The 22,563-nt window shown below is 40.3% G+C and overlaps 3 protein-coding genes and 1 long non-coding RNA gene across 8 annotated transcripts; 2 read left to right on the top strand and 2 right to left on the bottom strand.

The window, feature by feature from the left end:
• Positions 1-3,143: 3,143 nt before the first annotated feature.
• On the bottom strand, positions 3,144-4,677 carry LOC122779297. Of its 2 annotated transcripts, none has more exons than XR_006361554.1 (3): positions 4,610-4,677; positions 4,048-4,253; positions 3,144-3,186 (listed from the first exon to the last, which is right to left on the bottom strand). It is a non-coding gene; the product is annotated as an uncharacterized LOC122779297 (long non-coding RNA). The 2 variants fall into 2 exon arrangements; XR_006361553.1 differs by lacking the exon at positions 3,144-3,186 and adding an exon at positions 3,674-3,732.
• On the top strand, positions 3,726-6,215 carry gfi1aa (growth factor independent 1A transcription repressor a). Of its 2 annotated transcripts, none has more exons than XM_044041444.1 (6): positions 3,726-3,890; positions 4,054-4,248; positions 4,713-5,059; positions 5,170-5,307; positions 5,414-5,579; positions 5,688-6,215. In XM_044041444.1, exons 1-6 carry the CDS (start codon positions 3,779-3,781, stop codon positions 5,864-5,866), a joined length of 1,137 nt encoding a protein of 378 aa, XP_043897379.1. In that variant the 5' UTR covers positions 3,726-3,778; the 3' UTR covers positions 5,867-6,215. The 2 variants fall into 2 exon arrangements, with proteins under 2 accessions (XP_043897379.1, XP_043897371.1); XM_044041436.1 differs by having other exon boundaries at positions 4,635-5,059.
• Positions 6,216-6,836: 621 nt separating this feature from the next.
• On the bottom strand, positions 6,837-15,385 carry rpap2 (RNA polymerase II associated protein 2). Of its 2 annotated transcripts, none has more exons than XM_044041401.1 (12): positions 15,299-15,385; positions 15,004-15,049; positions 14,643-14,757; positions 13,656-13,754; positions 13,508-13,573; positions 13,342-13,430; positions 13,208-13,243; positions 11,922-13,035; positions 11,665-11,771; positions 11,123-11,203; positions 10,170-10,238; positions 6,837-7,163 (listed from the first exon to the last, which is right to left on the bottom strand). In XM_044041401.1, the coding sequence occupies exons 1-12, from the start codon at positions 15,351-15,353 to the stop codon at positions 7,019-7,021; spliced, it is 2,022 nt and encodes a 673-aa protein (XP_043897336.1). In that variant the 5' UTR covers positions 15,354-15,385; the 3' UTR covers positions 6,837-7,018. The 2 variants fall into 2 exon arrangements, with proteins under 2 accessions (XP_043897336.1, XP_043897343.1); XM_044041408.1 differs by having other exon boundaries at positions 14,643-14,754.
• Positions 15,386-15,392: 7 nt separating this feature from the next.
• Positions 15,393-22,445, top strand: glmna (glomulin, FKBP associated protein a). Of its 2 annotated transcripts, none has more exons than XM_044041426.1 (19): positions 15,393-15,445; positions 15,794-15,873; positions 16,270-16,395; positions 16,482-16,592; positions 17,127-17,235; positions 17,545-17,833; positions 17,914-18,013; positions 18,121-18,302; positions 18,385-18,438; positions 18,763-18,793; positions 19,381-19,470; positions 19,551-19,592; positions 20,182-20,255; positions 20,349-20,433; positions 20,648-20,757; positions 20,863-20,926; positions 21,181-21,316; positions 21,907-21,977; positions 22,073-22,445. In XM_044041426.1, exons 2-19 carry the CDS (start codon positions 15,835-15,837, stop codon positions 22,160-22,162), a joined length of 1,803 nt encoding a protein of 600 aa, XP_043897361.1. In that variant the 5' UTR covers positions 15,393-15,445; positions 15,794-15,834; the 3' UTR covers positions 22,163-22,445. The 2 variants fall into 2 exon arrangements, with proteins under 2 accessions (XP_043897361.1, XP_043897354.1); XM_044041419.1 differs by having other exon boundaries at positions 15,398-15,486.
• The last annotated feature ends 118 nt before the right edge of the window (positions 22,446-22,563 follow it).

The raw sequence follows: 22,563 nt of genomic DNA, 5'->3' as shown, positions 1-22,563 counted from the left end.
TCCTCCCCCCTTCACTCTCCCGTTGTTGCCTCAAACGTGACACCGGCTTGAGTGTGACCGGCTGATGATTGGCTGTTCTGCCTTAAGTCCCGCCTCTCTTGGTGTGTTACATTTACCGTTCAGCTCGTGCTGAGGAGGCGGGAACTAGCTGGTTCATAGTTCACACACTATAGAGTTTTGACTTATTTCCCATTACTGTCGGTCACTTTTAGACATTTGGAAGCCCGAAGTTGTCAGTATTGATAATAAAATATAAGACATTATTTAATTATTATATCAACAAGCTGTGTTAAATATCTATGTGAAATAATAGAGAAAATTGTTCTAACCCAATAAAGCATTAATTTTCACAAATACAATTTTTATTTTATTGATCATGTTTGTTGCATTTTTATTTCAGTGACCTCTGACATTTGGCATGTAGCTTAAACTTATAATGGACTGTTTGTTTATTTTTTTAAAGGGTTTGCCTCTGGAAAACATTTGATCTAATATGCTATAATGCTTTGGGGGAAACCCCAATTACATCACAGAAGAAATATCGAGATATATATCGAGTATCGCCATTCAGCTAAAAAATATCGAGTTATGACTTTTAGTCCATATTGCCCAGCCCTCCCACTGCCATAGAAACATTTTAGAAACGCACACAAATTTCTCTATTAATTCGAGAAACGTCTGTCCGTCGTTCAGAGACAAACCATCCTCTCTCACGCTCACGACTTCCAGCATTTAGAGTGTCTTTGCAGCAAGAAGACCCTGGTTTCCTCACACAGTCCAAAAACATGCAGATTTGGAGATTAGGCAACTTGGACACTAAATTGACTGTAGGTGTGAGTGTGAGGGTGAATGGTTGTTTGTCTCTCCAGGGTGTACCCCACATTTTGCCCTATGTGAGCTGAGATACCAGAGTAAAGCAGTAGAAGATGGATGGATGAATTCAAAATCACCCATCTATTATTCAAGGAACAAATGTCTGTCCGTTTGTCGGTTAATCACACAATGGTTCACTAGAGAGACTTCAAACTTGGCAGGTGACTTATAGACACCAGTGTACACAGTGCGGTAGAAATGCAACAGATCACTAAACGAGCCGTTTCAGCATGGCCAGAGACAGCCGTACCAAAATAGAGAGGATACGCAAGGCACATCATGCTTAGTCAAATGTTTATATATATATGTATATATACCTATATATATGTGCTGTATATATAATATAAAAACTGCTGCTACAAAAAAGAAAGCAAGAAAACACTTCCCTCCTCCTTCCCTCCCCCAGGGTGTGATCACTGCAATTGAGCTTCTATTTCAATCACATGCTTTTGAGTTAAAGAGTGAGAATCAAGGCCTGCAGGGGAGGAGGAGGAGGAGGTTGGTGGGCTGGGGGAGTTGCAGAGTGGCAGCACTGATATGGTCTTTTTTAACTCTGTGTTTGGTTTCCTGTTCCAAGTCAGTGTTTAGCTTTGTGTTAAAGCACATCAACACTGTCCTTGTTTGCCTCTCACTTCAGTTTTTCATTTCTCAGAAAACTGTCAGTGTCAGTCAGCACATGAACTTCTTTATACTGCACGTACTATTTATGAGATGTGCGAGACTGACCAACTGAATTGTGACCTCAGTCACAGAATAAAACTAGTTACCAGTTTAAATGTAAGTTGCCATTTTGAGATAAAGTCTGAGCCACAGGTACTATTATATAAACTTTGACTTCTGTTCTCCTGAATATGCCAATATGGTAGTAAAAATATGATGAATAGCCACCAGGGGGCAACCCCACTTGTTGAAAAAGAAGTATGTTTCTGAATCAAAATCTGAACTCACAGAAACTGTCCCTGATGCTCAGTCTGCTTAAACCATATATGTCTGCTTTATCCGAGATGAGATTTATTATTTTTAATGAGGAAAAGAAAATCACAGATATGAAATGTGGTCTTGAGTTAAATAAGTCACAAAAATAAAAGTTCACTGTATAGTATATGTTTAACTTATTTTATTACATATTTTCAAGCATACACTTCCAGGTTACCTTTTAACTAGAAATGTCAAGTTAATTTATTTTAAGTTAAATTGTATGTAAAGGCTTTCTTTATCTGAACGTCGTTAAGTGCCTTACAATCACACTGAATCAACAAAGAACCCTAAATTCTAACACAAACAATTATGTTATACTTTTTTGGTTTCCTCTGTTTGTCTAATCTGTGGATTCATTGTCTGGACAGCACCAAACTTCAGTATCATTAGTTTTTTAGATTTATGTGGGAATGCCAGCTTCAGCATCAAGACAGAGTTTAATGAATGTTGACCACTTGGACACAATTGTCAATTAGTCAATATCTGATAACTTTAAGTATACAAAAGAAACAACAGCTTGTATTTCATGTCCCATAATAGTCATTAAAGGTGCTACTAGATAAACATCACACTTAATGAGGGCAAAATATTTGACAGTTAGGGAGTTATACAAATGTCCAATATACAAAAGACAGTGACACTGGTGGACCTTTCAATGCATGAATCAGTGTTTTTGTTTGCATGTCATGGCTGAACTACAGGGAAATCATATTTGAGAGAGGGAGGGAGGAAGACAAAAAACTGAGGTGAGAGAGAAAGAGAGAGAGAGAGAGAGACCTTGAGACATTGTGCTTCGTGTCCACAGATCAGGACTGTCTGTCACAGTGCGTGTGTCTCCTCACAGCTGGGATAGTGGCTGCAGAGTGTGTGAGTGTGAGTATATGGGACATGTGTGTTTTAGTTTTATTCCACTGTTATCTGCGCTTCGCTTGCAGGTCTCTCACTTGCTGCAGCTGCGTCAAACAAACTCGGTTCCCACGTGGGACAAAAAAAAGAAAGACAAACGTCGATAACGCTGTGCTTTGCTGCGACCTTGAGCTCAAATATTCGCTATGATTTGTGTTTGGACTCTGACAGATTTCCACTGAGAACATTTATTCCTTACATACATCCTATATTCTTTTTAAAAACAAAACAAAATGGTCACATCTGTGACTTTTCCTCCGCGTCCTCCTCAGTACACAGAACCTGCAGTCGGACCCTGCGTATGCTGGTATGGATGGGGGTGTAATTGGTGCACGTAGAGGCTGAAGCAGTGTTAACTGTAAAAGGATACTGCAGCTCTCCACCAGCAGGCTGTTGTTGTGCGGAGCGGCCGTCTCATTAACAGGATCACTTTACAAGCGGCAAACAAACGGCTCATTATCCATCAGTGCCTGCTCTGCAAACACTTCTAATAAATTTAACAGCATCACAAGAGACTCCAAAGTATCCACATATGTTATCATGTGTATAGTTCTAAAACATTTTGATGTCTTACAATTGTATTTATAACCACTGCTGCTACTTACAAATTAATAGACTTAATATAATTTGACATTATATAGGCCTATATATATATATATATATATACAGTATATATATATTACATGATGTATACCTGCGAACTGAGTCCCTTTTATAACAAGTTTACTACTGACGACACAATCCCTTGTTCAGACCCTCAGAGCAGGGGATGGTGGTCTAGCTCTGGGCCACCTGCACCCGCAACACCTTGTAAACGATATGACCTGCGCATGCGTAATAGGTTGCCAAAAATCCCAACGCTGTCTTGCCTTTCAACCAATAGTGTCTCTCTATCTGTCCAGAGATAAAGTCCGAGCTGCGCGCAGAGGAGGTGAAGTGAGGTAGAAGATTTCAGAGTTGAGGAGCTGAGACTGACTGTAGAAGAGAAAGAAAAGAAAAGAAAAGAAAAAACCGGAAAATCATGCCGAGGTCTTTTCTTGTGAAGAGTAAACGGGCCCACAGTTACCACCAGCCCCGCTACGTGGATGATGACTGCAGTGGACTGGATACGATTCTGGCTCACGCGTGCTTTGGTAGGTTCGTCTGTGCGTAATTACGCATGGAAACTGTAACTGTTGAATTTTGTCTGCTTAGGTCTTTTATGAATTATGAATAGACTGTTGCATTAAAGTAAAGAAATCGTTGTCTCACAAAAGTGAGTCATATTAATATTTGTCTTAAATTTGTTACCTGTAGAGACCAAATCCCAGGCGGAGAACTTGGAGCCGCAGGTGAATGTGTGTGCCGACATTGACAGATTGGCCCACGGGTCCCGGCTAGTGTCCCCGAGGTCGCTGTCCTCTGGCTCCCCGCTGAGCTGTGAAGGCAGCGTGTGTCACCGATCATCCGACTGTGATTTCTGGCGTCCCCCGTCTCCTTCCTCCTCACCAGGTATGCTGCTCAAATATGATATGTAAAGACACGTTAACGCCGTTAAACTTTAGGCCTTTTTTTTGGTTGTCATTATTACGTGGGCGTATGTACATTTTTATTTATTACCGGTTTTGTGGATTATTGTTTTTAACATGTTCATAACTGTTAGGTAATTCAACTATTAGAATTGTTATTGTTGATGATATACTTATTTTGTTACAACATATCAAAAATCTGTAATGTGCTAAAAATTTGCTGAAACGATATTTTAACGTATGCTTTTCTCATTTCCATTTTGGCCTTGTGCAGATTTCAAGTGTTTGATAGAAGTCACACTGTAAAATGCAGTTTATATTGATCAGTTAGCGTATAAACTCACATTATACATCAAAATTAATTCCCAGATTTAGAGAAATGCTCCACTCCAGCAGCGGAGGACGGTCATCACTTCAACACCCCCCTCTTTCCCTACTCTTGGTCAGCATACTCCAACTCTGAGCTCAGGCATCTGGTCCAGGGACCATATCACCACCAGCAGCACCAGCTCCAGCAGCAGCAGGGTCACCACAAAGAGCCCGGCTCACCCATCAGTATGTACGGAGCAGAGGACAGAGGCGCAGAGGCGCTTTACGCACAGCGAGGCCCCGTGTCCGGATGCTACCACGATTTTTCTTCAGCGGCCCAACAAATCCGCAGGATGCAGGACGCCGGCGAGCTTTGTCTGGATGTGAAGCCGAAGAATTTCAGCGTGGACATCAAGTCTGAAACGGATTTCATCTGCTCCAACTTTGAGTCAAATGGGTCCTATAAGTGCGCCAAATGTTACAAGGTTCGTTTTATTTCGCTTTTAAATAGTTGTAATCCAATATGATCGTTTATGTTTTTTTATATAGTGATTTCAAAGTAAAAAAAGAGCAATTTATGAACATTTTCCAAAAGGTGTTTTCCACTCCTCACGGCTTGGAGGTTCATGTCCGGCGGTCGCACAGCGGAACGAGGCCGTTTGAGTGCGGAATCTGCGGGAAAACCTTCGGCCACGCAGTGAGCCTGGATCAGCACAGAGCCGTTCACTCGCAGGTAAAGGCCAAAAACCCATCCCAAAATCGGTGTTTCCAGGCCTGTTGTGTGTCTTCGGTTCACTGAGGCCTTGTACTCTAAACCATGTCGATGTTTATTTCCTCAGGAAAGAAGCTTCAGCTGTAAAATCTGCGGCAAAAGCTTCAAGCGCTCCTCCACACTGTCCACGCACCTGCTCATCCACTCGGACACGCGGCCTTATCCGTGCCAGTACTGCGGGAAGAGGTTCCACCAAAAGTCAGACATGAAAAAGCACACATTCATCCACACAGGTGAGAGACACTGTCGAAAAGTGTCCAAACACACTCTCATTTAAAAGCATTAATTGTGCGTAAAAATCAAACCAAAAACTGACAACTGTGATTTTGTTTGTGTGTCAGGAGAGAAGCCGCACAAGTGCCAGGTTTGCGGGAAGGCCTTCAGTCAGAGCTCCAACCTGATCACGCACAGCAGGAAACACACGGGCTTCAAACCTTTCAGCTGCGACCTGTGCGGGAAAGGCTTTCAGAGGAAAGTGGACCTGAGGAGACACAAGGAGACGCAGCACGCACTCAAATGAACAGACGCTTTAGAAACGAGAAATTCTGCACTTTTATTTGACTTGACCTGTATGCATTTTATTTTATTCTATTTTAATTGCTTGCTGCGTTTGCCTTCATTTTCATTTTTCTATTGTTCAGTGTAGTCAATTATTTAGACCAAACTATTATGTTGGTTCATGGAAATTAAATTGTATTTATGGAGTGTGTTTTTAAATTATTCATATTTAAAAGGTTGAATGATTTATCATTTTTAAACGCCTGCTTTAAACTTTCTTAACAGTGAAATGGAAATGCAGCACATTTAGTCAATCTGTTGGATTTATTGTCAGTCATTATTAAAAATTAAATATTAACCTTTAAAGCTCAGTTGTGTGGGTTCTTTTTGCAGCTAATTTCCTTACAACTTTGAACAATTTTGTGATGTTAGATCGACATGCTTGAAAATATTGATCAGAAATCCCTCTACCTTCCTCCACTGATTGTTTGTAGACTGTGTAAAAAGGAGAAGCAGTGTGGAGCCATGCAGGTCATCAATCACATCCCCAATCTGCATGACAGCTTAAAGTTATATCTCCACCATGGAATAGGAAAAACGTTTTGCTGCGTGCGCCACCTGGTCAAAACCAAATATTTTCAGACACATGCATTGTTAACATACCCATATCACAAATGATATTATGGTGCCATAAAACCCTCATGTGAAGGAAGTCTGCAGGAATAGCTTCACTTTTATTACCGCAGAAGAAGCAATAAGCAGCGTGTCCACATGGCAGTTTCACTGGGAAAAAGCTGGGTGTGATTTATTTGGCTCTGCAGAGGTTAAACATCCACAGCTCAGGAAAGTCTCTGATCTGATTTGCACAGATCTCGCCACAGATTGTGTGCACATACAGTGCAGCAGATGCACAAGTTCAAAAGTCTTCACTCCTACATCCTGCATGGAGAGTGTTATTGACAATTAGAAAAAAAACACACACACAAAAAGAATTAAAGCTATTGGTACTTTATCAAAGTAACAATAGTTAAGTAACAATAGTTACACGTTATCAAAACAAATTTATTTGTGGGAAAAAATACACATATGTCAGAGTCACACTCTTAAATCAACACACCAGTGTGTGTACTATCATTATTATTCACACATTCATTCCTGATTGTGTGTGCGTGTGTCAGTGTGACGGGTTTTTAAACGCCTGGATTAAGTTCAATAGATCGTCCTCTTTTAGGTCAAGCTCTTGCATCAGTGTGTTTAAATACTCGGTTGATGTTGTCGCCTCCAAGGCCTCACGCACCACTGGAGACACTTCTGACAACCTGGAAGACAAAATGCACAAAAATCATCACACACAGCGTACGCGGACATTCACTCGGCTCACATTCTAGTATCGAGATAAATCCAACGCCACAGTAATTTGCACTTTATTTAGGATGTTCACTGAATTTCCAAATCATTAAAAGTAACTGTTTGTGGCGCATTTCAGGGAGAGGTGTCTCTAATATCTATCCACTCCATTTATCCTTCTACACAATGTAGAAATACAAAAATATTTTTGAATTGATAAACACTGGCAACTACTGTGGGCATACAGCACATTTGGGTCTGTAAATATGAGACATTGACACAATGGTTCACATTCCTGCCTCTGACCACTTCCACTTAACCCATAGTTCCTCCCTTTTCAGAGGCTAAACAAGTAATGGACAGTGTCTTGTTTGTTTCTTCATCATCACAGAACAAATGAAGAAGAAATAAGGCCAAGATTTGTTTCAAGAGGTGAATTTGAAATCTCAATATGTGGTCCAAAGAGATGTCAGTGCAGGTGCTGAAAAATGTGAAAAAGGAGAGAAAGATTATTTTGGATATTCTTCAATTGCCAACTGACCATAATCCAGCTGAGCCTGGCTTTCACTTTTCACTTAGTGAAGACTTAAAGTAGGACATTCATTTGTTCCAGACTGATTTCATGCAGTCACTGGTTTTCATTCAAGTGTCCTTATATTCATAATTATGTTGCAGCCATTCTGAGTGGTCAAAGCGGGACAATCACAGGTGTAAATATTCTAATGGACTACGGCTTACATGAGTTGAACAGAGCCATTGTTAATGTAATCAGCAATGTAAATCATGTCAAAATGGCTTCTGTGCTATCAGGGCCGTTTCTATCATTGCCGTGATAACTTTATCACACTTCACAGTATTACTGGATTTGTTGAAAATCCCATTGTGGCACAGGGCCGAAAAAAAGATGTGGCACTCTCCAAACACACAGACTTCACTTGTTTGCCTACCCTCAACATTAAAACAAAAAAGATTACACGCATGTCTACACAGTGGTGATTTCAACTCAATCAACCACTTTTTAGGGTTTCAGGTGGAGCTGGAGGCTCACAGTGTCGAGTGTCGAGTCAACACAGACTGACATCACTCCAGCTTTAAATCAACTGTTTGTAGCTGATCTCATTTGCTTCTCTAACCCCCACCAGTCTCCTCTTCATCCCTTCCTCCCCCCACCATCTCTACCTGTTGTGTCCACCTCTGTGGAGGGGCACTGCTGGATAATCTCCGGTTCACCCCGGGGTCTAGTGTTGCAGGGGGGGCATCCATTATTCAGCTGGCCTGAACAATAGAGGCCAGACTAGCTTCACAGCTGCCATGCAGCAGACAGATAAGACAGCACAACAAATTATTCATGATGGAGGAATGAAAGGATGGAGAAGCTTGAAGTTAAACAGGAACTAATAAAATCATAGAGTAATGACAGAACGGACAAAACGGAATAAATGTTTCCAAAAGGGAATTATCACCTCACATGGAAGTGTTTTGATGGTCAGTCTTCACTTGACTTCTCCTTCAGCCACAGTCATGGTCATGTCATTAATGGTTTCTTAAATCAAATCCTGGTTTTAAACACCATCTCTCCAAACTACAAACAAAAAGATCCTGTCCAACGTGTATCAACAAATGTATTTCTGTGATGTTTCGGTGCTGAGACCTTCATCCGACAAATACCTGTTGCTGCAGGCCTATGCACCTGTCTCTGAAAATAGACATGTGAAGTAGCCTTTTCTTTTTCTGAAATATCTATCTCCCAATATTACAAAACACCTTCAAACGGGTCAAAGCTACAAAGCACAGATAACAAATCTAGAGAGTTCTTGAACATTTTTATTGAACTTAATTCTATTTCCTTAACATTTCTGAGAAGTTGTGCAGGATAATTATATTTACAATAATAACTTAATCTTCCATTTCACAGCCTACAACCAGGATGTCACATTTGCAGCCTAATCATTTTTATGTAATGCATTTTACGGGAAGTGTTTACAATCACAGGACTCTAAGTGTGATAGATTTGTGTTACCTACTGCACCTCAAGTACTGTATTCTTTTGTTAAACTCAAGAGAGCCCAGGATGTAAATTATGATTCTGATGTAAACTGACCAGGGGCCGAGTGAAGGACTCATAAATCAGAGTCAGTCAAGCATCAGGTGAAAGTTTTCCCACCCACGGAAATTTAAAATGCCCAGTTTTGCATGAATGTGTACACAGGAACTAGTGTGTGTGTTTAATTTGAAAGTGCAAAAGGCTGCTTGTGTGTGTGCCTCCTGCTTTACAGATGTAGAGAGGGGTAATCAGGTGGAGATAAGGCCATGAGTCGACTGTGTGTACTCAGACAGGAGCAGCACGGATCTGAACTACCAGCAAAACACACGCACACACACACTCACTCATGCACACACCATATGGCATGGGCTAACACAATGCCACACTATACACATCACAGTTGTTAAGCAATGTTAATGTTTCCTTTGTTGCATTCTTTAAAACTACTGTTAACCTGGTGATGATTCAATAGAAATTTCAAAATGTATGTCGATTAAACTTCATTTTTACAAACTACCTTCTACTTTAAATATATTTTTTTAAAACATCTTTTACATATTTTAAAACTTTAATTATTTATAATCTCAGCTTGAAGTCAACTTTGTATGGATTTCTTTCAATTCTGCCGTGTTGTTCTGAAATGTCTCAGTGCTACACCTTTAATCTGCTTTTGCGTATGACAAGTGCTTTATCAATAAAACCAATGTGAAAAACACTCGTCATGTTGGAGTGACACAAACAGCAGCACCGTGTAAAGTTCCTGAGAGAGTGCATTTCCTTGGAAACCACGGTGTTTGATTTCCTTGTTACACTTTTATCTCGCTACCCTTCTTCAAAGATTCGTTCCAGCTGAGGAGCAGCTGCCCAGCTGTCATGTGGGTCTTCTCAACACCGCAGACAGACACACAAACAAACAAACACAGTTTAAACTTACAGATGGAGAAGCAACACAGCAATGAGGGTCCACTCTGGAGTTTTATGGATGATGTTGGTGTTGGTTAACCTGTGGTGAAAAAGTGAGCTACAGGTCAGCAATCTAACTTAGATGTAACTTAGATGTTTATGTGCATGAGAGAAATTCAACCACAGAGTACCTATATTTTATGAATACACGTGAAAATAATAATGAGCAAGCTTCTTTAAGCAGGTGACAACAAAAACAAAATATGCACAAGACCAGAACAAACAGCACAAACACTGGCTGCAATAGTGCAGTGATGTATGCTACTCTGACAGCTCTGTGTATATTCTCTGGCTTCAGCCTCTCATCAGTGGGGCCTCTCGACAACAAAATAAGAATTCCTGGAAGCAGGACTCTGGATGTGTTGCTCTGCTGCCTGTTTGGTTTTTTAGATCACTGACACAGTGATTTAAAAACAATCCTGTTGAAAACAACCCAAACAGACAATGGGAATGCGCAACATGGCTACAGCAGGAAGTGCTCAATTAAGGTGCAAGTATATGTACTATATATGAGGCACTATGGGCTACTTACACTGGAAAATATGTATTACCTTTCTATTATGTAACAAGTGTCTCATGAAAATGCTCTAATGATCTAAATAAAAAACGCAATGTCCCACTTATCTAGACGCCTGCTGTGAAAACAGAATTGTACTGAAGTCTGAATCCAAAGGAAAAAAATAACTGTAATTTCACAAAAACAATCAAAACAAAGAAGGCTTACAATTATAATCAATAACTAAAATAATTACCAACTATTGATCTGTTGGAAATAGGATGCATTACACTTATTTTGTTGTCTAACAATAATAATTATTATAATACACATACAAAACAAAATCGCAAGAGTGAGGTATATACCAAATTGTTACACAAATATCTGTAATATTGTCTGGAGACCCGATGTTGATTTGTGTAACTGACCTGAAAGTCCTGACCAGGGTGTTCAGGTTGTCAGAGACGTCACTCATGGTGAGGTGCAGTGGACCCACAATGGTTCTGAGACTGAGACACACAAAGAGACAAACAAGACACAGAAAGACAAGTGCAGCTGTCAGTAAACTTGAACTTTTAGGAGAGCTAAAAAAAAATACAAGAAGCATTAAGCATATGAATAAATATTATATTACACTGTAGCTGAAGGTGCTTTAGAAAGTGAAGAATTCCACTTCCAACTTCATGTCACCCATATATGTTAATAAGAACCTGACTTAATAATATAGTGGGACATATATGAACCGTGGTATTTCTGGACAGCTTAAACCAGTGTTTCACAAACTATTGTGACACAATTTGCGATATAAATTGTGAGCAGAGCAGATTTGTGACTATTTTTACTGCCAAATTCTGTTTAAATAGTATTATTTTGAATAAGCAAACCTTACATTTCTGTTTGATAAATCATTTGATAATCACAACTTCATTGTTATGCATGTGGGAAAACAAACAAACAAACAAACACACACCAGCCAGTGAGCTTCTCCACTGCAATTCGTTTCTGGATGAGGTGCTGAGCATGAGAGTCAATGAGCGGCAGAACAGGTTCCTTCATGCCCTGGTCCTGGGATGTCACCTGGTGGAAGAAAGCATCAAAAAGTATTTAGGGTAACATAGTTAATAATGCACCAATTGATGCATACACAATACAGTGCCTCCATGTGGTGAACGCCTCTTAGAACAAGTAATTCTACACAAAACCGTCCCCTCTTTCTCTTTCACTCACCTTGTTTTCATTAGGTGCCTCTTCCTCAGGCAGAACCCATGTCCCTTTGTAAAACTCCCTGACTCTGAGCTCCAGCTGCTCCGTCTCCTTCTTCAATATCCCATAATCTGGAGCGACTGCCGATGGTTTCTTCAGCACCACAGAAAGAGCTGCAGCACCATCCTCCTCTGTCACCTCTTCCTCAAGATCATCTTCATCAAGCTCCTCCTCCTCCTCCTCTTTAATGTCAGCAGACAGAGTGCCTGTGGAATGGTGAGCACCATACAGGAACTTCAAAGTTTCTGCGGTGCGCCATTCCTTCAGGGTTCTTCTCAGGCCCTCAAGGAGATTCACTGACTCAGGTTTGGGTGGAGCTGTGTGATTCTTGAGTAGATCTCTTAGCCCAGCTGCCCCTTTTTTGCTCATACCCACCTGTGTGATGTTGAGCTGGGTGGCCGTTGTTGTACTGTGACTGTTCTGGCAAGTGTTGGTGAGTGCTGAACAAGAGAGAGGTTTGTTCTCTGCTGGGCTTTCTGAGTCAGTAAGTGGAGGACAAGTGTGCAGTGGATTGTGTTCCATGTGTGCAGCAGTAGAGTCAACAGGCAGAGAAATAATGTCAGTGACTGTTTCAGACAAACTGCACAGATTCATCTTAGCTGTAGTCTCCACAATGGGGTTCTCTTCTGGAAGGTTGATCTTCTTGTGCAGGTGTTCGGCAACAATTTGAGTGTCTGTTTTCCACTCATGCGAGTCTTTCTCTTTCTCATCCACTCTTGCTTTCCCTTCTTTCTCTGCTTCATGATGCTGACGATACTTGTTCTTCTCCTCATCCACGTCTTTATTCTGTTTCTCTTTCCTCTTCGACTTCCCTGGTTTTTCTTGCCTGTTTTCATCTGCATCTGTGCGTTTTGGCAGGTCACCCCAGTGCACCCGCGGTCCTTGCCGCTGTGAGATCACACTGGAGACAAACTCCTGCTCTTGTTCTATGTCGCTGCCATCGCTGTGGCTGAGGCCGCCTGCAACACACGACGGCTGAGAGCTGTGAGGATCTTTGGGCTGATCCGTCAGTGGATTCTCGACGTCTTTCTCTTGGAGACACCTCTCTGACAGAATCACCTCCTCTCCAGAGCTCCCACTAAACACACATGAGTAAAGCTGAATTAGTAAATCCATTATAAAGTCTACATTACATCTGGCACTGAACTACACCTAGCACTTAAAAGCAGCAAACTATTGTTAACATAATTAGCTCTACAACAAATCACAGATATGTTGGCATTTTAAAAATAATGACATATAACACATACCTATCTCCTTTCTTCATCAGTTTAATATCTGGTGGCCTGTTATAAATGATGACAACAGTGAGCATGATATCATTATCTAGTAAATGATTATATGTGTATATTAGTGGTTTAGGAAAGAGATGATTCAAATGTACCTGTCATGTTGCCTGAGCCATAGAGGTGTCTTTGATAATTGTAGTTCAAACTCTTTGGAGGCCTTGTAACAGATGTTACTACAAAAACACTAAATGTAAAACAGAAAGGAATAAATTGGGTTTCATATTTCCTCATATTTTTCCAAAAATATGTAGCAGCACTTACTTTGCGCTCAGTGATGTCGTACACTTTATTCGTCTTCGTAGAAATTTTATACTGTTGAGTTGGGATCTATCAGGTGAAGAAATTAAACACATTGAAAATAATGACATTTACTTCATAGACAGAAAAAATCAAAGACAAATAGCCTCACCTTGCCCAGTTTATTTGAACATATGGGATAACCACACAGTTTTGCAATGGATCTCTCCTCCACGGCATCTTTGTAATTATCTGGAGTGATGAATTTGGCCTACAAAGAAAGGAGAATGAAAAAGGGAAGAACACAACAACTTAAGTAATTTTAAGATTGAAACAGGGAAAAAGCAAACAAAAATGTGGATCAGTCATCAGCTCACTGTTGTTTTACAACAATGAGGACTGTTTTCACCAATACAAGCTAGACCAGTGCAGGTAAGCAAGGAATGGGCCTAAGTATTGTCACTGTAATATTTAAAAATGTAGATCTATACACATTCTTTCCACACAACAGTAGGCGTAAGAAATAATTCTCTCACCCCTTTCTGTCCCCCACCTATCCTCTCTCTATCCCCCATTTTCCCTTTCATCCCAACTGGCCGTGGCAGATGGGTACATATTATTGGGTCTAGTTCTGTCAGAAATGTTTTCTCTGGTGTGACTTGGTGCTATACAAATACAATTTGATTGATTAAAGGTAATTGTACTGAAAAGGACCATGACTAGAAAATAACATGGGAAATACATTTAACTTCACTTTCAACTTTTCTACTGAATCGAGCCCAGAATATGAGACAAAAATATGAGCCTGCGTCTAACAGATGTATCAGTGGAGCTGCTGTCAGATATGCATTGGACTCTGGAGATTGTGGATTTGCAGAAGTAAGGGAAATTCCCCTGCCAGATCCAAAGTATACACGCTGTTTAATGTCTGAGTGAGATCATGTGAGAATGCAGCAGGAAAACTCAGGTGAACAAGTGAATGGTCTCCACAACAACAACAACTCCTAATGTCTCCTAATTGTGTGTGATCATGTTTCACCAATATGATGTTCAGACATGTTAGACATCCATGGGAATTCATGACAGACAATAGTTTTAGACATGTGTCTGAATGTCTAAAACCCATTACAGGAAAAAGCTGAACTCAAATGACACATACACAGTCAAGCAGGAAGTCTTCAGCCACACTATCTTCCATGAGACGCTCCACTATTGTCAGAGCTCTTCTCTCCAGCTCCAACTTCTCCCTCAGCTTCTCCTTCAACACCTCTCTTCTGAAATCAAGACAAATACAAGCATAGAAGTATAGCATAGTATGGAAGATTATGTTTTTGGTTATGTTTTTCTGAACTCAAAAACAAACAAGAAAAAGTTTAGGGAAAAACTTTCTGTGGATGTAAGTCATGGTTCTGGAAACAGATCAATACTTGGGACAAAAAAGTATTTTTAAATGAAGATGTTTACAGTACTACTACAATGTCAGTTCATCACTGTACAAAAATAGTGCAACGGTTTCACACCTTCTTGCTTCTTCTTCAGCAGCCAGTGCTTTCACATCATTTCCAACTGTAAATACATACAAACAACAAACATACGCATACAATTAACAAAAAAAAACCCATAAGAAGTTCACCCACTTAATAAATACTTACAGACAGCTAAAGAGCAACGACACATGGTTTATTTACAACAGTAAAACATGTTTGATGTAAGTGTCAATTATGTTTTGCCTTATTTCTACATGTAACGTGGTTGTATGAAGGTTTTAAAAGCCTACTACCGTTTCGGGAGAATAAATTTAGCGTGTAATCGAACCTTTTTTTGAGGTTTTAGAGGAGCCTCCGCTCTTTCGTTTCTCCACCGTCGCCATGCTAGCTTTCAACTTTGACCTGTGACGTATTACGGCAAGCCCAAGCTGACAATCCAGCCGTTAGCGGTGAGAGGAGTGAGTCCGGCGGCGTGGTAATTTTCACAGAGCTGTTTATTTTGGACATGTAGCATCGGTGGGTATCTATTTCTGTTAGTGCTGGAGAAGCGGCTATATAACCGGCGATAATTGCTAACGGTTTAATTCCTGTTTAAACCATTTTCATAGTCGGAAACGCTTTAGCTTCAGTCTCACAGTGGAACTAAATGTTATTTATTGGAATTTAACATAATACATGTTTACCGTAGACTCACACACCGACATTAACCTTAACGGGCATGGGTGCATGATGATATACAGCCAGCTTTAAACTGTGTGAAACTGTGTATTATTAGTTAGTGTGCTGTCCTTTTCTAACATGAGTTGTTCTATTTCTTTTGGAGGATTGTTGTGTGCAGATAAACCTCATTTGAAGACAGCAAGAATGGCTCTGGATATGCTCAGTGATGTGGTCCAGAGATGTGTGAGTCCACCACAGCATCCTTCATCTACCTGTCCTTCTATCAGCACACACACTTATTTATTTTCTACTGCAGCCACTTTGGGCTCATAACTGGAAGGTCAAGGGTTGAGATGCCCCTAAGCAAGGCACCAAATCCCCCATCACTACCCAGACACCATTAGTAGTTCATTAATAGTAGGGCTGCAGTTAATTTCCTTCTATGTTTATATCCATAAAATCAATATCCAGTTTTAAAAGCATTGGTGAGATGTATTAAAATACTGTTGCTTGTTTGTGTTGCACCACCAGTCCAAAACTTCTTAGGATTTAATTACAGCGATCTAAAGCAAAGAAAAGCAGCACATTTATACAGTTGAGCAGCTGGGACCAATAAATGTTTTCTCTTCCATTTAATAGCAAGCGCTTCCTGTCGACAGCTACACCAAAGAGGATCATGATGTCTTCATGACTGCTGGGCGTACCTGCATCGAGGAGGGAAACAGTGTGCAGGTCCTCAGTATCATCCTAGATGAGAAGAATCAGGTACACTGCTCAGAGCTTTTCATCACAAACCATTGTTCATGAATGTGTAGCTCTACATAATGCGTCTTTATCCGTCTCCCTTGTAGGACATGGTGAGCTGTATGGGTTGGAATCTGCTGCCAGCTTTAATTCAGGTTTTACTAAAGAAAGAAGACAACCTCCCTCAGTGTCTGGGCATTTTCAACCACCTGCTAGAGGTCTGTTCATCTGCTCTACTGGTGCTTTACAATATCACAGTACTGAAAGTGGTCTATTTGTGTTCAAAATCAGGATCATAAGCAACACTGACAGAGCAGTAGAATATGACCATGTCATTTTGGATTAGCGTAATTACTGCCCTTTAGCTGTACCCACATCTCTGCCTGTCGCTATTTTTTTAAAAAAACAAACAAACAAAACAAAAGGTTATACTGTGAGCAAATCAGAAACTCACTCACTCACTAACATAAAACAGCCGGTTCTTCTTAGAGCTTTAGAAGAGAAAGTGGTCAGAGGTACATGTAGATACTATTATAATACTATTACTTGATTTTCCTGCCAAAATCGAAACTCCTTTTTACTTTATGTCTGCTCACGGACAAACATAACGGAAACTATACTGATATATTTCTAAACCTCAGTCCTCAAATGTATTATGTTATTGGATATCATAACGTCAAGTTAAACACTGGAAAAGTGAAATATATGGCCCCTTTAATGCTTAAGTTGATTCAATTTTCTTTGGTGTCCAGACATGCAGGCCTAAGGAGCTGCTGATCGGCCTGTTGGAGCTGCTGGAGCAGGATGACCCCGACACCATCGCAGAAAGTCTCCATCTGCTGTTGAACCCTCTACAGAAAGGTCAGAAATACAGTACTGTGCAAAAAGTCTCTGGCCACTATAAGATTTGTTGTTTTAGCAATGCTTTGAATGACCCAGTAAAATTATCATTGGAGTGGAACCCTTATTAATGTTGCACATAAAAAGACACCAACATTCAGTCACATCATTCCAATCCAAATACCAGTGATCACAGAATTTGACAGACATAACAACAAAGCTGGTGGTGTCCTGAGACTTTTGAATAGCACTGTATTTCTTTAAATATGCTCTCCTTTGTATTCATGATCAGCTTATTATTTTTACCATTATTCATTTTCTTCCTCTCAGTGCTGCTACGACTGGGCAGCCGTAAGGCTTCGTCCCTGGGGATGGCCCTGTCCACTGTGTTGGACCAGTTGGCCAAACTTCCTCTGCCTCACACCAAAGAGCAAGAGGAGGACGATGTCTTCTCACTTTGTCGCTGCTGCACTGACCTGACGACCTTTGTCAGACCCTTCGTCCAAGAGGTCAGACTTAACCTGCTGACCAGTGAAGAGCTGAGCGAGAGCACTACCAAGATGACGATAGGACGGGACAATGATCGAGAGGACGAACTGCGGACAGAACTGCTGAAGTTGTATGTGAACAATGTCACCACTGAGACTTGCACAAAAACATAAAGCCCATATGTTATCTGTGTGCTTCTCTGTTCTGCAGTTGTATGAAGACTCTAAGTTACCCCTTGTTTGAGGTACAACTCAAGGATACAGACTCTCTTGCTGTGTCTCCACTCAGGAATTTTGCCACAGAGATTCTGGTATGTCATGCTCACTGAAAAACTAAAACTCTATTCTCTATAGTGTTCTGGAAATGTCATTCTGTAACAGCTCTTTAAAAATCACCATGTGTGTTTGTTTGGTGCAGAATACCCTCAGTGCGATCAGAGAGTCCATCACCAGTCTCGTGTACCAGCCACTGCTGAAGAGAAAACAGGTTCCAGGCTTCCTGGAGGAGGAGGTGCGTTATCCTCAAGAGTCTTTGGCCAGCGTGGCTCACCTGGTGTTCGTCCACCACCTGGCTGCTGATGTGTTCCCCTGCGTTTTCAGGTTGGTCATAGGAAATGTGAAATCAAACATAAAAAGAACATCAGGAATGACAGTTACACGAACTTCCTCTGTGTCTCTCCAGTCCTGTGTTCTCTCTTCGTTGTAACATGGAGCACGTCTGCCCCCTCTTGTCCAGGTGAATATACAATTATTTATATCGCAATACCTCCTCTCTGTGCTCTGTGCTGTCTCTGCAGCTTTTTGTATCCTTATTGCTCACTAATGTCACAGTTTAGCAAATTCAGGTCACAAAAAACTTTTTCCTGCAGTGATTTTTCTTGACACGTTTATATCATCTCAGTTTGTAATAGGTTCAACATGCATCACTATCCAGACACTCAAATTGTAAAGTAATCATGTAGAACTTTGAATGTCATTGTCATACAGAATAAATAAAAGTGGTGTTTGTAGTTGGAGATTGTTAATATAACACAATCTATCCTTTTTTGTTTGTTTTTAGGAGGGAGGAGACCAGGATTCAGAAGGGACTGGTGCGTCAACCTGAAACACTAACTGTTTTTTTAATTATTATTACATTCTCAGAATTAGTTTTGTGGTTGTCAGATTTTTCAGGCAGGTTTTCACGTTTGTTCTAAAAACATGCTTGTTTATTTTAGAATTGTGCAAACCAGGAATTTTAAGTGGCCTGGTGTGTAAAAGCTCACAATTTTTAGATACATCCCAAAAGGAATGTCCATAGCATAGTAAAAATTCACATACAAAAATAGGCACATTAAAAGGCACCAGTGTTTTCAAATGCTAGATTTTAAATGTTTTTAGATTCCCATCTTGACTGACCCAAGTTCAAAAAACAGCTTTCCACCTCAGTTGTACTTCACAGTATAAGAGTCACTTTGAAACAGCAGCAGCCAAACAAAGCAGCAGTGCTCATGAGATATCAGTAAAACAAAGTATGTATGGATAAATGAATGGATATGGAGAGAACTTGGGCCTTACTTCTAGTGAGGCAGTAAAGTTGCTGATGTACAGTCAGACTCAGTTGGTCTGGTTCAGCTCAGCTGTCCACTGTTGTAACAATGTTGTATCACGTGAAGGCTACATGTTTGCCATCATACAGGAGCTGTATGAGAAGAGTCTGGTGCGGGTAGAAGATGGCAGTCTGCCTGTCGACCTGATGGAGATCAAAACTTTCCTCACACTCCCTCAGGTGAACTAATTTTTCCACTCAGGTTACTCATACAAACTCATTTTCTACTTTACTGACTCATGTAATTTGTTATCTTTTAGAACTTGGTGAAAGTTATGACGATGTGTCAAAGGCAGGATTTGGTAAGTTTTATCATTTGCACTTAAATCTCATTTTCACACAATGTGTATTTACATACAGAAGGTGTAATTGTAAATAGGGGTGTGAATCGCACATGTGGCCCAAGATGATTTCAAGATAGAGATTCTGCAATAATAACAAGACAGTTATGTAACTTTTTCAGTCTCCAGCTGATAAAATATAACACTATAATATAACAAATTATGTGATTTATATATTAGGAAATAAGCATTGTGTGTCTGCACTGCCATGCACAATGTTAAAATATTAAATACATCAAATAAACCTTTGGAAATAAAGTTTGAATGACTTATTAATGATAAAAAAGGCAAATGTCATCTACCTCTAATTCACATATTGATATTAAATGCCAGGCAACTGGAAATTATATATTCTATATATAAATTATGAACTGAATATACTTTCCCAATAACATACATTCAGTTTCATTTGAAAATGAATTTGTTGGATTAGTAATTTCTTTGTTTTAGGGATTGTTGTTTACATATATATTTTTTTGTACAGCACTTTAGTCAAATGAGATTAAACCTGTAACTAAGTGAAACATTTCATTTTTCTTTTTGTCACCAGAGGTCCAAAGGTCTAAAGGTTTTCCAGCTGAGCATTGACAAATTTGACACCGAAGCCAAGCACAAGTTTTTCCAGTAAGCTCCGTTCTTGAAATCTTTGTAAAGATTGAAAAGTTTAATTTGGCTTCACTCCTGACTTTAATTCCCTGATCTGTGACGCTGCTTCAGGTACATGTTGAAGACGAGTCATCACTCAGGAGTTGAAGGCTACATCATCAAAAATATCAGGAACCAGATCAACGTTGCCCTGCAGGTGAGTTTCCACTGCAAATTCAGTGGTGACTGTTAACTTTGCTGCCATTGATGGAGCGGTAACTACGAACTCAATGACAGTCTGGTCAAGATGAAAACTGAATTTTGTGTTAAATTATCACTATATTTGGACCCCATGTTTATAGAAATGATAAATATGTCAATAAAGTGGTAAAAATCTCTCTCACTCACTCACTCTCTCTCTCTGTCCTCAGTCAGGTGACGGCAACACTTGGTTTCAGGGAGTTCATCTGCTCCCTCTGCTGCGAAAGGTTCTCATTCTCCCTGACGGTCCAGAGACAGACCTGCTGGAGAACCTGGACAGGTGAGCACTCGCACATACTGTAACACTCTTTACTATTGAATATGGAAGGTAAATGTTCTTCCAGACTGAACTGCCATGCTCTTGTTTTTGTGTTGTTTTCTTCAGACTTATGGAATCTCTGAACCTGCTGCGTTACCTGATCATCAGAGACAAAGTGACAGAGAACCAGGTGAGTGCAGCCTCATCAGAGTCACACAATGATGCACTGGGTGTTAATGGTTCATTAATAGGATACTGAGGTTACAGGTGGATTTAAAACATACACTAGGATTTTTTGGTATTGCTCTATAATTCCATAACAGACTTTGAGCAAAATATAGGTGTGCAAACTGCTGAAGAAGTCTGAGTAAAACAATGCATCAGCAGCAGTTGCTTTCAGCCTCACCTCAACTATGCTCATGTTTCTCTGCTGCTGCGTCATAGACGGGGATCTGGACAGAGCTTTATAAGATCGAGGATACGTTCATGAAGCCTCTGCGTGTTGGGCTGAACATGTCAAGAGCGCACTATGAGAGGGAGCTGCACAACACCATGGATACCAAGAGGAGCAAGGACAAAGGTCAGACCAGTACTTCCCCATTGACACTGACATCTGTGTCTATTTCAAATGTAGTAAAAATAAAAGAAAAAGAGAGAAGAGTGTGCAAATATCTATGGCATATTTTGGACATGAAAGCTGTGGGCATCTGCACTTGACCCATGACTAAAATAAGAAGTCACTGGTGGCGATGGTGGTTAGTGACCTGACAAGACTCAAAGGATGTAGAATGATGAGAATGTGAAGACTTGGTGGTGATGGGTAGGTGGAGGAAACACATGACAGCAGAGCGAGAGAACTAATGCATGAAGAGATAACATATTAAAAAGATACGAGTGGCTGATGAGGTAGGCGTGTTCATTACAACTCCAACACATAAGACCAGCTGATAAACAGCTGATCACACCAAAGGTCAGCTAGAACTATGATCATTGGCTGTGCTTGACAGGACATAAAAACTGAAATTATGAGAAACCATAATCAAGGATTAACTTGAGCTTCATTTTAATCCCATTATACTGTCACTCATCCACAAATGTCCCAGAATCATTAGAACATAAACATGGAACGTGACAGTTAATGTTCTGACAGCTCGGGTGTGTTTTCCACAGAGGAATCGAAGATCTCCGTGTTGGTGGGTGGCGAGAACCTGCCTCATGTTACGTCAGAGTCACAGATTCAGGTCTGCCACTGTTTAATGCTGAAATCATGCTCATGTCACATTTATTTGCATTTGTATGGCATTAATGACGGGCAAACGTTAATGTGTCTCCTCAGGCTCTACACACAGCTCTACACACGTTTGACATGATGGAGAGCGTGTTGGTGCGGATAGAGGAACTCGTCAATGTGAAGGAAAATGTCTAGACAACTGCACTAGCCTGTCCCGCTCCCTAACAGATGACTGTTATGATCATGTTTCTGAAAAAAAAAAATCCTTTTTTTATATTTAAAATTGTTCAGCAGGTCTGCTTGTTATTTACAATTCATCATGTAAAATGATGCAGACTGTCACAAACAATGGCTGGTAAGTTTTTACGGCCTCTATAATGCACATTCAATCTTTTGTACCTGTGCCTTCTTGAATTTAATGGAAAACCATGTGTGAGGTCACACTCAATTAAACATAATTATGGCTTCACCCTGTAAATGATGGGAGTTTGTCACTTGCTTTTGTCTTTATTGTGCAAGGAGGAAAATATGAGTATTCACTTCAGTGGTTTAAGTGAACAGCTGAAATAGACACTCACATTCGTAAGTCATTCATG

Source organism: Solea senegalensis, linkage group LG1 (genome assembly GCF_019176455.1).
Source record: "Solea senegalensis isolate Sse05_10M linkage group LG1, IFAPA_SoseM_1, whole genome shotgun sequence".
NCBI lineage: Eukaryota > Metazoa > Chordata > Actinopteri > Pleuronectiformes > Soleidae > Solea > Solea senegalensis.
The sequence above is the reverse complement of the archived record's forward strand: the minus strand, read 5'-3'. Positions and strand labels throughout refer to the sequence as shown.